This window comes from Mytilus edulis, chromosome 1 (assembly GCF_963676685.1).
Source record: "Mytilus edulis chromosome 1, xbMytEdul2.2, whole genome shotgun sequence".
NCBI lineage: Eukaryota > Metazoa > Mollusca > Bivalvia > Mytilida > Mytilidae > Mytilus > Mytilus edulis.
In genome coordinates this window covers 52,158,148-52,173,315 of record NC_092344.1, presented here as the reverse complement: position 1 = coordinate 52,173,315, position 15,168 = coordinate 52,158,148, and the positions used below count along the sequence as shown (strand labels likewise).

Below are 15,168 nucleotides of genomic sequence, written 5' to 3'. Positions count from 1 at the left end.
AATTTTCATAAGTGGGGGCCCACTGACTGCCTAAGAGAGGGCCCACTCCGGTCATACTCCAGTGGTTCTCTGAATAATCAACCATTTTTTTCCAGACCAAAGGGGGGGGGGGGGGGGGGGGGCTCTTATTTCGCCTTTGATTTCATTGGTTGTAATTTTGGAATTTTATTTTATCATGAATCAGATTAGAACACGACTTGGGGAATGAAGGTAAAGACCGAATGTCAGTTTTAGTCTTATATATGTACTTTAATTTTAGTCTTACATGTATATATGTGTACATATATCACTGATTCAGTGGCGATGGTGAAAAGCTATATATAGACACTGACAAGTCTTAGATAACATTTTATAGTTTTGAATGTTTCTTCATTAGTTGACTAAAATTAGGTGGAGGTATGTTTTTATTTCCAACAGAGGGGCACTCATGCTCAACCTATATCAATTTGTGCATGAAGCGATTGATAGTTGCCAGACACTGAATGATTATACCACAAATTTGTGAAAGTTTTAACCTATGCATATATACTTTAAATACGATTAAAAAAAATCATGTCTTTTTCAGGACTTCCGTGATCCAACCATGTAGTATGGCATGTTATTGAGATATGGTTCTGGTTGATGGATGTTCATGAAGGACGTGTAGTACAAAGTATAACACTGGATTGAGCTCTCGGTCTAAGTGTATTATTAAAGTGCTTTGCTTTGAGCTCGGTTCATTGTTATGCAATTCATTCTTTGTGAAATAAAGATTTTACAGACAACTCTCATGTACAAGGATGTCTCAAAGTATTATCATTTCTATGTATAATGTAAGTAACAGGGAGATAAAAGCATTTTATTTTTTGTTTGAACCAAACATTATTTGTCCGTTGACCAAATTAAAAAAAAAAAAAAACAAATTTACACAACAATGCTACTCCCGCTACTAGCAAAATGATGCTAGGTTGTATGAATACATCTGTAATGCCTACTGATGACTCGGTCCTGAGTGTAAATGGTCATTCAATTATAATGTTAAAAATTAGACCAAAATTTATAAGGCCTATCTGGCTTAATTGATTTCTGAAACTATATTTCATTGTACATGTTCAACATTTTTCACTCGTTTGTTTATTTTGTGTGAATTAACATTGTAACAGTAAATGTTAATTGCTACAGTAACACTTTCATACCACAACTGTATTGGTATCACTTATATTTGTATCCACATATTAACACAAAAAAATGAAAAGAGAATAATTTTGCAATACCATTTTCATATTGAATACTATAACTTTTTAGATATTTGGACATATTAAGTAAATGTTTATAATATCCACTTGACATGCTTGAAATTCTTTCAGATAACTTTTGGAGCAGTTATGAGTCTTTGAAGCATGCTCACAAAGGTTCTTTCGGTGATATCATTTTCATATTGGTCAAAATTTTGTTTTGCTTTCACCAGCTTTGAAGGAGATATTATCAAAGAATTGATAGAAAACAGCACAGAAGCTTACTTTCTAGCTCATCAGGCCCAAGCATCATGTCATTACTAAAAACCAATAAATGTCTTCTAATCTGAGGATCAATTCAACAAAACTGTTTTACTAATGATACTGACAAGCCACCACAAAGATATATAAATAGAAACATACAAATAGTTAGCAAATACATATAAAAAAAGATGTGATATGATTGCCAATGAGACAATTCTCCACAACCGACCAAAATGACATAGAAATTAACAATTACAGGTCACCGCACAACCTTCAACAATGAGCAAAGCTAATACAGCATAGTCAGCTATAAAAGGTCTCGAAATGACAATGTAAAACAATTCAAAGGAGAAAAATAACAGGCTTATTTATGTCCAAAAAATAAAGAAAAAACGAATATGTAACACATAAACAAACGACAACCACTGAATTACAGTCTCCTTATATCATGTTCTCATATATCATCTCTCAATTAAAAAATATCACGAAAAATTTAACCTATTATGTGTTGCTTTCCTAGCTATAAAATGTATCCAAAATCAAAGATGTGGAACATATTCTATCATAATCATTTGGTAACTAATGCAATTAGTGTCTCTTCCATGCCCGTCTTGAACATAAAAACTAAACTAAACATTAAATAAGCAACACTCCTAATGTTCAGGTTGGTTGTCATCGTGCAACACAGTTAATAACACATATAGGAAAATCATAGAACTAAATTTGTCATAAAACACTGTCAAACATCCAAACATACTATCCACACTCATCTGTGTCCACACTTGTTTAATGAATAAAATATGTTTAAAATCAAAAATATTGATACATTAAAATATGGAAGAAATGAGAGACTGGGGAGAAAACGATATCACCTCACCATTTGAGGCAACATAAATGCCGGGACACCAGAAATCTTATATGAGTAAACATCATGGGAAACCCAACAACAAAAACAACAAAATGCTTATGAAAAAAAAGTATGTTCGAATTGAGCTATCTAAACTGAAAACACATTGCTATATGCACCTGTCATTAGTCAGGAGCTTGTTGTTCAGTGGTTGTCAGGCGTTTATTAGTGTACAAAAATGTAGTTCATAAGTGTTTCTGTTTTTTCTTTTTTTATAAATATTAGACTTGAATTTTAACCGGATTTTTGTGACAAAAATGTCGGTTATTGATTTGGGGATGTACGTCTGGCGGTCGGTCGGGCGCCGGGCGGCAACCAAATGTTTCCGTGCATTTACTCATGAACCGTTCAACTAAAGCTTTTAAAATTACTGATGACAAAATGGAGGTCAAGTTCAATAATGATGATTTTGACTTTTACCGTTCAGGAGTTATGGTTCTTGAAAGATTGAAAAATGGCTTTTCCAGTCGTGTCCGTGCATTTACTCATGAACTGTTCAACCAAAGCTTTTCAAATTTTAATATGTTGTTACTAATGACAATATGGAGGTCAAGTTCAATAATGTCGATTTTGACTTTTACCGTTCATCAGTTATGGTTCTTGAAAGATCGAAAAATGGCGTTTCCATTCATGTTCTTGCATTTACCCATGAACTGTTCAACCTAAGCTTTTCAAATTTTAATATGTTGATACTGATGACAAAATGGATGTCAAATTTGATATTGACGATTTTCACTTTCACCGTTTCTTAGTCCTGATTCTTGTGATATTGGCAGGACACAAATAAATGTTAATAAATCCGGTTTGCTGTCGTTGTGACAGCCTCTTGTTTTGTTTGAATTGAAATTTGTTATACACTAGTCATTTTGGGGCCCTTTATAGCTTTCTGTTCGGTGTGAGCCAAGGATGCACTTTGACCTATAATTGTTAACTTTTTTATACATTATGACATGGATGGAGAATTGTCTCATTTGGCACTCATACCACATCTTATTTATATGAAAAACAGAAGAAGGACTTTAATCGAAGCAGTTAAGGTAAAACAATGCAAAAATGCATCATAGATTGATTCGTAAGAAAAGGAAAAAGATAATGATGTGATCATGGTATATTAAAAGTCAAAGTGTGAAACCATGTTTAGAGCGATAATACCATCAATGGATTCCTAGAACATTTTAGCTTGTAACATTCAATCAGAAAACACGTTTAGACAGCACATACCATAATTTGACCGAAGATGATATGCATACATGCAATAAACAAGCTTGTTCAACATATTAATAAAATTGACAATGTATAACCACTGAAAAAATAACAAAAACTGACCGTTTTATAAACAACGGAACATCAGCAGACTTGCATGGTCTAACATACCGCATATCACCTATATATATATGTATGATCTGCTACTGAGAAACTATACGCATTCCACTGTCAGGTGCATATATTTTAAACATGTATGATGTATGAGAACATACAAGAGTCCGACAAGTTTTTTTTTTAAATTTTATATAAGGGAGCAAGACAGCATGCAAGCGTGTATCAACTACAGAAGAAGAACTGTCATGCCAGTTATTACAAGACTTTAGAAACTATCATCAAATAACTAAAACAAGAGATAAAAGCATTGGTTCCCCGTATGCAAATATGGTTCCTTTAAAAAGGGATTTAAACTATACTCTCAGGTCTGTACCTAGCGTGTTATTTAGTTGTGGGATTGTATAAATACCATGCCACGTCCGCCGGGTCTGTGTTTTGTGAGATGTTCTTCTGCTTGTATCGATCTAATGAGTTAATTAAGCCCTTTTCAGCTGATTTTTAAATAGTTTGAACTTTTTCTATACAGTTACATCACTGTCACATGATAGGGGAGGATCGAAGGCTTCAAGCGCTTAACTAACACTAGTTTAACCCCGCCACATTCTGTATGTGCCTGTCCTAAACAGAAGCCTGTAGATCGGTGGTTGTCGTATGTAGCTGTATATCATATTTCGTTTATTATTTTGTACATAAATCAGGCCGTTAGTTTACTCGTTTGAATTGTTTTACGGTATTTGATATTTCGGGACATTTTATAGCTATCAATGCGGTATGGGTTTTTGCTCATTGTTTGCCGTACGTACGGGGCGCCGAATGGGACTCTTGTGGTTTTGTACAAAATTCAATTTTGTCATTAACAAAATCATTTTTGTCTTACAAAACTATGTGATACAGACTTGTTTCATTTTTGTCATCACAAAATCCATTTTTGTAGACAAAATTCATTTTTGTAGACAAAATTCATTTTTGTTATGACAAAAGTGAATTTTGTCAAAAAGGTATGCAAATATAAACTCATTTGCATACAAAATTGACTTTTGTTACCTGATATGGAAATTAAAACACAAAATCAATTGTGTAAGACAAAATTGACTTTTGTTAATTTTGTGAGACAAAATTCACTTTTGTCTCACAAATATCTCACAAAATTGAATTTTGTCTCACAGAAGTCACTTTTGTCTCACAGAAGTCACTTTTGTCTCACAGAAGTCACTTTTGTCTCACAAAAGTCACTTTTGTCTCACAAAAGTGAATTTTGTCTCACAAAAGTCAATTTTGTCTCACAAAAGTGAATTTTGTTGAGACAAAAGTCACTTTTGTCTCACAAAAGTCACTTTTGTCTCACAAAAGTCACTTTTGTCTCACAAAAGTCACTTTTGTCTCACAAAAGTGAATTTTGTCTCACAAAAGTCACTTTTGTCTCACAAAACTCAATTTTGTCTCACAAAAGTCAATTTTGTATGCAAATTTGGATCTGCACTTGAATTATCTCGTCACGATTTTGCAAGAAGGCCTCTCATTGGATATAGAGAATGCGGGTTTCGCAGGTTCAAGGTCATATATGGATGATGCACTATTCCGCAAAAGTAAGTAATACCTAATGAAGTTTATATATGATATTCTGTGCAGGACGTCATATTATTCTAGTATGACGTCCTTCTTTTGCTTTAATGTCAACAAATCCATGTTACTTAGGGATGCACGTAAATGACGTCAAAATTGAACTTTCGATGTCACTGGTTTTTCAAAAGACGATCGAAAAAAAAAAATGCTGGTGCTTTTTGAAAATAGAATTAAAAAAAAATAAAGTAAATAAACATGACCTCTCCTTCATAAAGAAGCCTCTGGACCCCCTTCTCCAATTTCAGATTTTTCTGACCCCTCTACCTTTTCCATATCGGATAAATAATCGTACATACATGTTGTATTTCATTGTTTTTAGAAGAAGATATAATGTCTAAATAAACAAAAAAACTCATGTTTTAGGTTTACTTTTCCCCGACTGAAATAGAGATTACTTAGTTTTATTATATTTTAATATGCTTTGGTGTAATTTCCATTTGTAGGTTAAACCATATTTTAATTTTCAAACTGATAACGATGGCCTCAACAAGTAGCCTGCCTGACGAAAACATAAATATAGACAGGCTACAAAAGTTTTTAGATGAAGATATGCCAATCACGCAGATTGCACAAGACTTCAATGTGTGTACAAAAACAATCTACAGACGAATGAAGAGTTTTGGAATAACGAGAATACCATTCTCTGATATCAATGATGACGATCTGGTAGATATTGTGATAGAGATCAAACAAAATCACCCAAACGATGGCGAGGCTCTGTTGGATGGTCACCTCAAGGCCCGTACCCCTCCTATCAAGATCCAGCGCTGGAGACTAAGAGCTGCTATTCATTTTGTTGATAGTGCCGGGGTTCAGGCTCGGCGGACGGTTACAATTAAACGTCGCCAGTACTCTGTGCCATGTCCACATTATCTGTGGCACATTGATGGAAATCATAAGCTGATAAAGTGGAAAATGGTAATCCATGGAGGTAAGATGAATGTTAATATCAAGAGAGTACCTATGTACGTATAATAGTCGGGACTTATGTTACCTTTGTTCGTTCGTCAGTCGGTCACACTTTGGTTAAGTTCCTGGTTTAGGTCCATATCTTGGGTACTACATGTAGTAGAGCAATGATAGTTTAACACCGTATGAGTCTTGGGTAGTACAACACTACCCATTATGAATTAGGTCATTGTGACATACATTTTACGCAACAACGACTTTGGTTAAATTTTGGTTAAGGTCCATCACTCAGGCACTACAAGTAGCAGAGTAATGTTATTTGACCGGTATATGTGTCTTTGGTGGTACAACACCACCCACTATGAATTAGGTCATTTGAAAAAAAATGACGTCGGTTAAGTTGTTGGTTCGAGTGCATATCTCAGGCACCTCAAGTAGTTGAGCAATTATATTTGATCAGTAGATATATGTCTTGGGTTGTACAAAACTACCCACTATAAACTAGGTCATTGTGACCTACATTTTACAAATGACATTTGACAAGTAGATGGGTCTTGGGTAGTGCAACACCACCCACTATGAATTAGGTCTTTGCAACCTACATTTTATGCATAAACGACTTTAGTTAAGTTCTTAGTTTAGGTAAATATCTCGGGCATCACACATAAAAGAGCTGTCATGATATCTGACCAGCATACGTGTTTTGGGTTGCAGGACACCACCTACATTGCGTATATATATCACTTTTTTAATTTCTTGGTTAAGGACCATATCTCCGGTTCTCAATCATTCTCGTTTAAATAATCTGATGTACAGTAGTTGTCGTTTGTTTATGTGATATATACGTGTTTCTCGTTTCTAGTTTCTCTTTTTTTTTATATAGATTAGACCGTTGGTTTTCCCGTTTGAATGGGTTTACACTATTAATTTTGGGGCCCTTAATAGCGTGATGTTCGGTGTGAGCCTAGGCCCCGTGTTGAAGGCCGTACACCAACCTATTTATATATATAATGGTTAACTTTTTTTTTTAATTGTTATTTGGATAGAGAGTTGTCTCATTGGCACTTACATCACATCTTCCTATATCTATTTGGGGGTCCAAAAATCGGGAAAAATAAATGTAGTAAAATCTAAGGAATTTTGAATGCATTTGAAATCATTAATGTGGAGATTGCTAGCCGAAAAAAGTCAAAGTATTGGTAACATGAAATTAACATTTTTTTTTATTCCTGAAACTTTGAAGATCTTTGAAGAATTACTTGTAACGTACAAATTTATCACACTACATAGAAACTACTAAATACCAAGACTCGATTACAGAATATTTATAACTATTATTCAATTTTAAAGTATCAGTAACGTAGGAATCATTAAAAATCTTGACAAAATAATATGGTGGCCGGATGCGGCCATTTCGTCTTTTCATGTTTTCGCGTTTTCTCCTTTCACTTTCACGCGAAATCGAGAAATCGAGAAAGCGAAAACGCGAAATCGAATAATCAAGAAAGCAAAAACGCGAAAACGCGAAATCGGGAAATCGAGAAAGCGAAATCTAGAAAACGCGAAATGAAATAGATTTCTCGATTTCGCGTTTTCGCGTTTTCGCGTTTTTGCTTTCTCGATTTCGCGTTTTCGCTTTCTCGATTTCTGGCCATGATTTCCCGATTTCCCGATTTCGGGTGAAATTGAAAGGAGAAAACGCGAAAACACGAAAAGACGAAATGGCCGCATCCGGCCACCATAACATATTTAAATTTCACAATTCGTTATTCAACCGAGTACAATTTATTATATTATTGTTTCTTTGTTTATGATATCAAAGGTGAGATTTAATCATCAGCAAACCTTTGTAAATGATTGTTTATGCTCAATTATTGTCAATCTTGACATGCAGAATAAAGGGATAACAATGTACTTCACAAACCCTAACTTTTCAGTGAGTCGTGATATTGAGCTGTATGATGGCTCATTAAAATTCTATAATTTTAAGAATTATTTAAAACATTTATTTATGTACTTTTATTTAAAATATTTGAATGCTGAGAGTATAATTTTGTCAATAGTGGATGCATGGTATAACTTGATGAGATTGACCGCTCTACAATTAGGAGTGCAATAATAAATAAATAGTTGATGTGGGGTTAGGTAAGGAGAACGATCCCGATACTGGTCACTGTCACAATACTGGGTCAGAGGCGGATCCAGAAATGTGGGGACCCGCTCCTGTGATTCCCTATATCAGCAACCATTTTTTCCCCCAAAAAGGATGGGGCCCGGGCCCCCTGTCCCCTAAATTCGCCTCTGTGGGTCATTTATTATACCAGTTTTGGCACTACTGGATTCCCAGTAATTGTATCTTCCAGTATTGTCAATTATTTATATATTCAGTTAATTTTCAGGTATTGATGGGTTTACCAGACTAGTGGTGTTCATGAATATATCCAATAATAACAAAGCCACAACTGTTCACAGAGGGTTTATTGCTGCTACCGAGCAGTTCAACTGGCCAATTCGATTAAGGACAGACTTTGGAGGAGAAAACGAGCTAATTTGGCAGGCTATTCTTGATAAGCGTGGACCTCGTTCAGCATTAGTAGGTAGTTCTGTCCACAACCAGCCGATTGAACAATTATGGGGCATTATAAATGACAGGGTGACATTGCCATTCAAGGTACTCTTTGATTCAATGGCTAGAGATGGTTTACTGAATACAGACAATGATACGGACATTATGTGCCTTCACTGGGTATTTCTACCCTTAATACAGGCCAACCTTACAAGGGAAGTGTTGGCACTTAACAAGCGGAAGATTTCAACAGAACATCAGCGATCACCTTGCCAGCTCGAAATTCAGTTTATGCACCTCAAAGCAGCTTATGAAAACAAGCCCATCGAGCAACATGAAGGTGTGGTCTGCTCATACCAAGATCCTGATGACTTGGCTCGCCCATTACAACATGTTAGGTGTGACGAGTTTGAACGATTCCCAGCAGAACTCCGTGAGGAACTCTGTGCACTAGGCACAGCTTTAGAAATAAGAGATGGACGTCGGTTGTATTTAGAAGTCGTGTCAACTATTGAAAAGTATTTGCTTCGTACATAAGAACAATTTCATGAAAAGATAAACAAGAACAGAAGTCTGAATATTTGAAAAGTGTGTATTTTACAACTACTGGTATGTAATCGGTGTCATGTAATCTTGTAAATTGTGCAGATTAAAGTTTTTTGAAGTAGATAAAACTAAGCAAGATATAAAAAATAATTTTACCAAAAGAGATTTCTTGTCACAAAGAATATGTATGTGAAATAAAAAAAAAAACACTATCGTAAGAACAAGGTTCTAGTTTTTCTGCACACAGACTGATTGTATAACATTTGTCCCGGCAACCTATAAGTTACAGGTACTGGCTATGATTACTTCGGAAAAGTAACAATAAGAAAATATTCAGATTACTTCGCTCACTAAATGCTGGTATGTAACGTCGGTACAATTTGGGGTATTATTTTATTAACAAGAGTGCACACACTGAAATGTCTCGCCTTCTTTACTAATCATTGATATTTTGTTGATAGTCCTAAGTATAAAGCTTTATTACAACTGTCACTTAAACTTAACATTAACCAAGATGGCTTAAACAAAGACTAATAAACCATGAAAATTAGGTCAATGTCAGATGAACCATGCCAGGCAGACATATACAGCTAACAATGCTTCCATACAACAAATATAGTTGACCAATTACTTAAAGTTTAAGAAAAATAGACCAACACACACAAACTTAACACTGTGCAATGAACTGTGAAATTGAGGTCATGGTCAAATAAAACCTGCGGGACTGATATTTAGATCATAATATATTTCAGTACACCAAATATAGTTGACCTTTGGCATATAATATTAGATAAAAAGACCAAAACTTAAAAAAATAACTTTGACCACTGAACCATGAAAATGAGGTCAAGGTCAGATGACATCTGCCAGGTAGACAAGGCTCCGTGTTGAAGGCCGTACTTTAACCTATAATGGTTTAATTTTTAAATTGTTATTTGGATGGAGAGTTGTCTCATTGGCACTCACACCACATCTTCCTATATCTATGTACACCTTTCAGTCATTCCATACAACAAATATAGTAGACCTATTGCATAAAATATGAGAAAAACATACCAAAACACAAAACCTTTACTATAACCACTCAACCATGAAAATGAGGTCAAGGTCAGGTGACATCTGCCAGTTGGACATGTACACCTTACAGTCCTTCCATACACCAAATATACTAGCCCTATTGCTTATAGTATCTGAGATATGGACTTGACCACCAAAACTTAACCTTGTTCACTGATCCATGAAATAAGGTCGAGGTCAAGTGAAAACTGTCTGACGGGCATGAGGACCTTGCAAAGTACGCACATACCAAATATAGTTATCCTATTACTTATAATAATAGAGAATTCAACATTACAAAATTTCTGAACTTTTTTTCAAGTGGTCACTGAACCATGAAAATGAGGTCAAGGACATTGGACATTTGACTGACGGAAACTTCGTAACATAAGGCATCAATATACAAAGTATGAAGCATCCAGGTCTTTCACCTTCTAAAATATTAACCTTTTAAGAAGTGAGCTAACACCGCCGCCGGATCACTATCCCTTTGTCGAGCTTTCTGCAACAAAAGTTGCAGGCTCGACAAAAATCACAGAAAAAAGAAAGATTTATAGAAAAATATAATTTATTACTGGTAGGAAATACAAAACGACAAAGATAAAGATGTAAAATATTGCAATTCATTTATTAAGGATAACATTACCGACATATCCAAAATGTGCAAAAACATTCTCTTTAATTTGTGTTTACTTGTGAGTGAAAATGTACTTTTATAGACAATGTATTTACCCTTTACCCTCTTCCGAAGTCGAAGCTTTTCGGATTCATTTGGTTATTCAGAGTAGCGGATCGACAGCGCTAGACTTGGGAAGATGACCCTTTATCTGCAATGACTAACTATATATTTCAACACAGTGAGCCAACAGTATTTTATGTCTCAGTTTGTCGTACATGGGAATAACAACAAGAGGAAGTAACTGTACATAACCTATGTTTTTGTTACACCCAGAAATATTCGATTCCTTTCCCTACAATGCATACCCATGCCGGTATGCATTTAGTCTGCTAATCAATCCTAATATTTTTTTTATTTTTACTACTCAAGAGTAATCGTAGCCTGGCAGTGCCCAAGTTATTTTTTTTGTTCGCCTCAAGGTGCAAGCGTCTATGTCTCCATTCAAGTTAACGTCCGAGTTCATATCTCAGCAACTATACATGGAAGGATCATGTAACCTTGCGTGCACATGTATGCGCTAGGGATGAAACATCAGCATCCAGTCAAAATTAAGTCGTTGTGACCTACATTTTCCGCTTGAATGAATGACTTACTTAATTTACATTAAAGTTTACATCGAAGTTCATATCTCAGCAATTCACATTATAGGATCATGCTTTGACCTTGCATGTGCATGCATTGGGATGATACATCTGCATCCAGACAAAGTTATGTCACTGTGACCTACATTTCCCGTACATTTACATCTGAGTTCATATCTCAGCAACTATGCATGATCGGATCATGTATGCTTTAGGGGTGGTACATGAGCAGAATTTGCTTTTTGTCTACAATTGGGTGGACCGTGGGTATGAACTATATTTTACAATTGAATGATTTACTTTCAACTGATGTTCCATAAAGAGGTAAACTTTGTAATTGTTGATTACCAATCTTTTCACTTTGCCAGCCATACTCTCAAATTGAAGCCAAGGAAATGTTATGCCTTGAAGGATTTAATGTATATAAATCAATTCAACAACATAGAAATTACCGTACAGTTTATTATTATAAATCAATGCATATTCAAAAAAACATCAGATAACAACTTCAAACATAAATGATAATCAAAACAACATTTATACATTCAAAAGTTTTAAGTTTAATGTAACTCATAATATTGTGATATGATTGATATTTCGAGTAATGCATTCTAATATGATTTGCTGTAATTGCTTTATGGCTAAACTCTGTTTAAATGCTCAATAAACCACTTTTCGTAGCTGCGCATTTTAATACTTTTGTTTGTGGTGGATTACAATAAGATGTGTTGTTTATATAGATATTGTTTCCTGAAAAAGTTAATTTGTTGTCATTTTAAGATGACCTGGTCCTTTATATTCATTATTTAACCACTAACTACCGCTCAGGGTTAAGGTAGTTTTTTTTTTTTGGGGGGGGGGGGGGGGGTCTTGATCATTGCCATATAATGTGAACAAGATTTTGTATAATAAAACTTTGTTCAATGAGCAATCAAAATTTGCAAAGAAACTTTGGGGTCAGGGATATACTTTAAAAGATACAGAGCTTTAAAAATGGACCATGTTTGGGACTTTTACCTTTTACATATGCATTAATAATCAACTGAAAGGTCCTAGTAGCGAAAAGAAGGAGCAAGGGTACTGGTTGTGGAATTATAAACCCACTTGTCATGTTTTGTTTTTAGGTGTAATATTTGTTTTGAACAAAATTAAGTTCTGACAACCTATGTCACAGTTAACATAAATGAAATCATCCTTTAAAATTCTTGATTTTACCCTGGATATGGAAATACCGAAATTTTACAACTAAGGTGATATAACTCTCAAACAGGACAAAGAATATTCCTCAAACTTTTAAGTATATGTTGATTTAATAGATAGCTTCAAATTAGAGTCATAAAAATTGATATGTCAAAAGTTACAGCATAAAATATATAGTAATTTGTGTTTGGCAGGAAAGGGGAGATAATACTTTCAAAGTAATTTTCTGCAAAAATATAAATATTTTGTTACCTATATAGTCAAAGAACTTTCTAGAATAGTAGCCTTACATAATATGCTTATAAAATATTACTAATTAATACATTGGTCCATTGCTTATATTTTGTGGAAAGTGAAGTAAAACAAAGGCACTCCTGCACAATATATGCGAATTATTTCCCTTTTTTGTAAAATCCAAAAAATGTACAATTTTACAAATTAAGCATTAATTCAATATGATTCGTGTATTTTTCAAATCAAATATATTATTTTTGATATTTTGTACCAATAATCATAACAAAAGTATATTGGTTATGAATAATTCCAAATTGCGCAGATTGGATGCGCAAGGCTATCATCCTTAATTAACTACCTTAAATGGGAATATCAAGGCCATGTTAAAATTTCCAACAAATAAAATTATTTCTTAAATAACAGATAGTTCTTAAAATTTGAATCAAAACATAAATGAATGTAAAGCAATGTAAACATAACTGAAGCATGAAAGATGCCCGTCATGTGCTAGCACTACTAGGTATATCCCCCCTCAAAGTTGGACAGCAGTTAGAGAACCTTTGTGAGCATGCTCACATACCCCACGCCCCCATATTCTCACTGGACACACAAAATCTTCACAGATTCCTAAGGTCAAAGACTCATAACTCTACAAAAGTCAACTGATAAAATATTTCTTGTGGATATGCACATTTACATATTATGTCCTCATTAACTACAAAGTTTCATGAAATTCTGATGTGTGGTTTCAGAGGAGTTGTGATGACAAACTGTTGCAGTATTAAATTTCAGCGAAAATTCAAAGTTAAAGGGGCATAACTCCCAGAAAAAAAATTTAATCATAGTTTCCTGTCAATATGCACATCTACAAAGTTTCACGTAATTCTGTTGTGTGGTTTCAGGGGAAATGCGATGACAAACTGTTGCAGAAGTATATTTAGGCAAAAATTACAAGTTAAAGAGCATTACTCCTAGAAAAAAAATAGAATCGAAATTTCCTGTAGATATGCACATCTACATCCTTATTATCTTCAAAGTTTCATGAAATTCTGTTGTGTGGTTTCAGAGGAGTTGTGATGACGAGAACAGAACTGAAGGACGGACAGAGAGAGTGATGAAAGACAGATGGACAGGTCAAAAACATTATACCCTCCGCAACTTTGTTACTTATGGTAAAATTAAAATGGCTTACTTCATGAAACTGATGAATGTGAAGCTATGTATCAAATTTTGATATCATTCCATTTTATTTTTTTGTTTGTGATGAAAGTTATCCATAAAACATCTCATTCACTGAAAAAAAACTCAATTCCAGCAAAGACAGGAAGTTGATGGTGGAGTGCATCAAAAATAGATTACAATGTACAATTGATCAATATGAAGATGTTTACCAATGGACAATGTACCATACTAGTCCAGTCAAATTAAGCTTTAACCTCGAACTAATTGCATCAGAAAATGTTTTAGTTCTAATCTATAGCATTAAGCCACAAATATAAACAGAAAAAAGTCCCATAAAATTTAACTTGAGGAAAGCTCAAAATCAGCATTTTTAATTTCCTATGGAAATTAACATTGGAAAGGGGAGATAACTAAAAACAAGTCTTTTTTTGTTGTCAATTTTTTGTTGATTTTCTTAAAATTCACATAAAGTATGAAACTTTGACGGGGTTATAAGTTCTTATTTGACTATATTATATAATCTTCTGCTCATGAAATGCACAAAACCAAAGTGTTATGGGTATTTTTTTTTGCACATTTTTCATTAAAGAAATAGCAAATGTGTTGCTTTATGACCATTTTGAAATAATAATGTGAAAATTTGGTATGGTTTATTTCTGTAAATTATATTTGTTCGGCAACTTCTTTGTTTAAAGAAACTTTAAAGCCCAAAAAGAAGAATATATGCTTAATTATTTTTATGAAGTTTGATATTCTTTACCATGACAAGTTGAAAAAATTAATAAATGGTCAACTAATGAATTTTGAAATCTTGGTTGTAGCTTGATTAAAGATATGAAAACACTTTTAGAGCTGTTTGTTATTCTCTATATAGACGGCTAAAATAT

The 15,168-nt window shown here is 34.1% G+C and overlaps 1 protein-coding gene across 1 annotated transcript; it reads left to right on the top strand.

The window, feature by feature from the left end:
• The first annotated feature begins 5,159 nt into the window (after positions 1-5,159).
• Positions 5,160-9,564, top strand: LOC139484801 (uncharacterized). Its single transcript, XM_071268775.1, has 3 exons — positions 5,160-5,291; positions 5,772-6,259; positions 8,637-9,564. Exons 2-3 carry the CDS (start codon positions 5,806-5,808, stop codon positions 9,338-9,340), a joined length of 1,158 nt encoding a protein of 385 aa, XP_071124876.1. The 5' UTR covers positions 5,160-5,291; positions 5,772-5,805; the 3' UTR covers positions 9,341-9,564.
• The last annotated feature ends 5,604 nt before the right edge of the window (positions 9,565-15,168 follow it).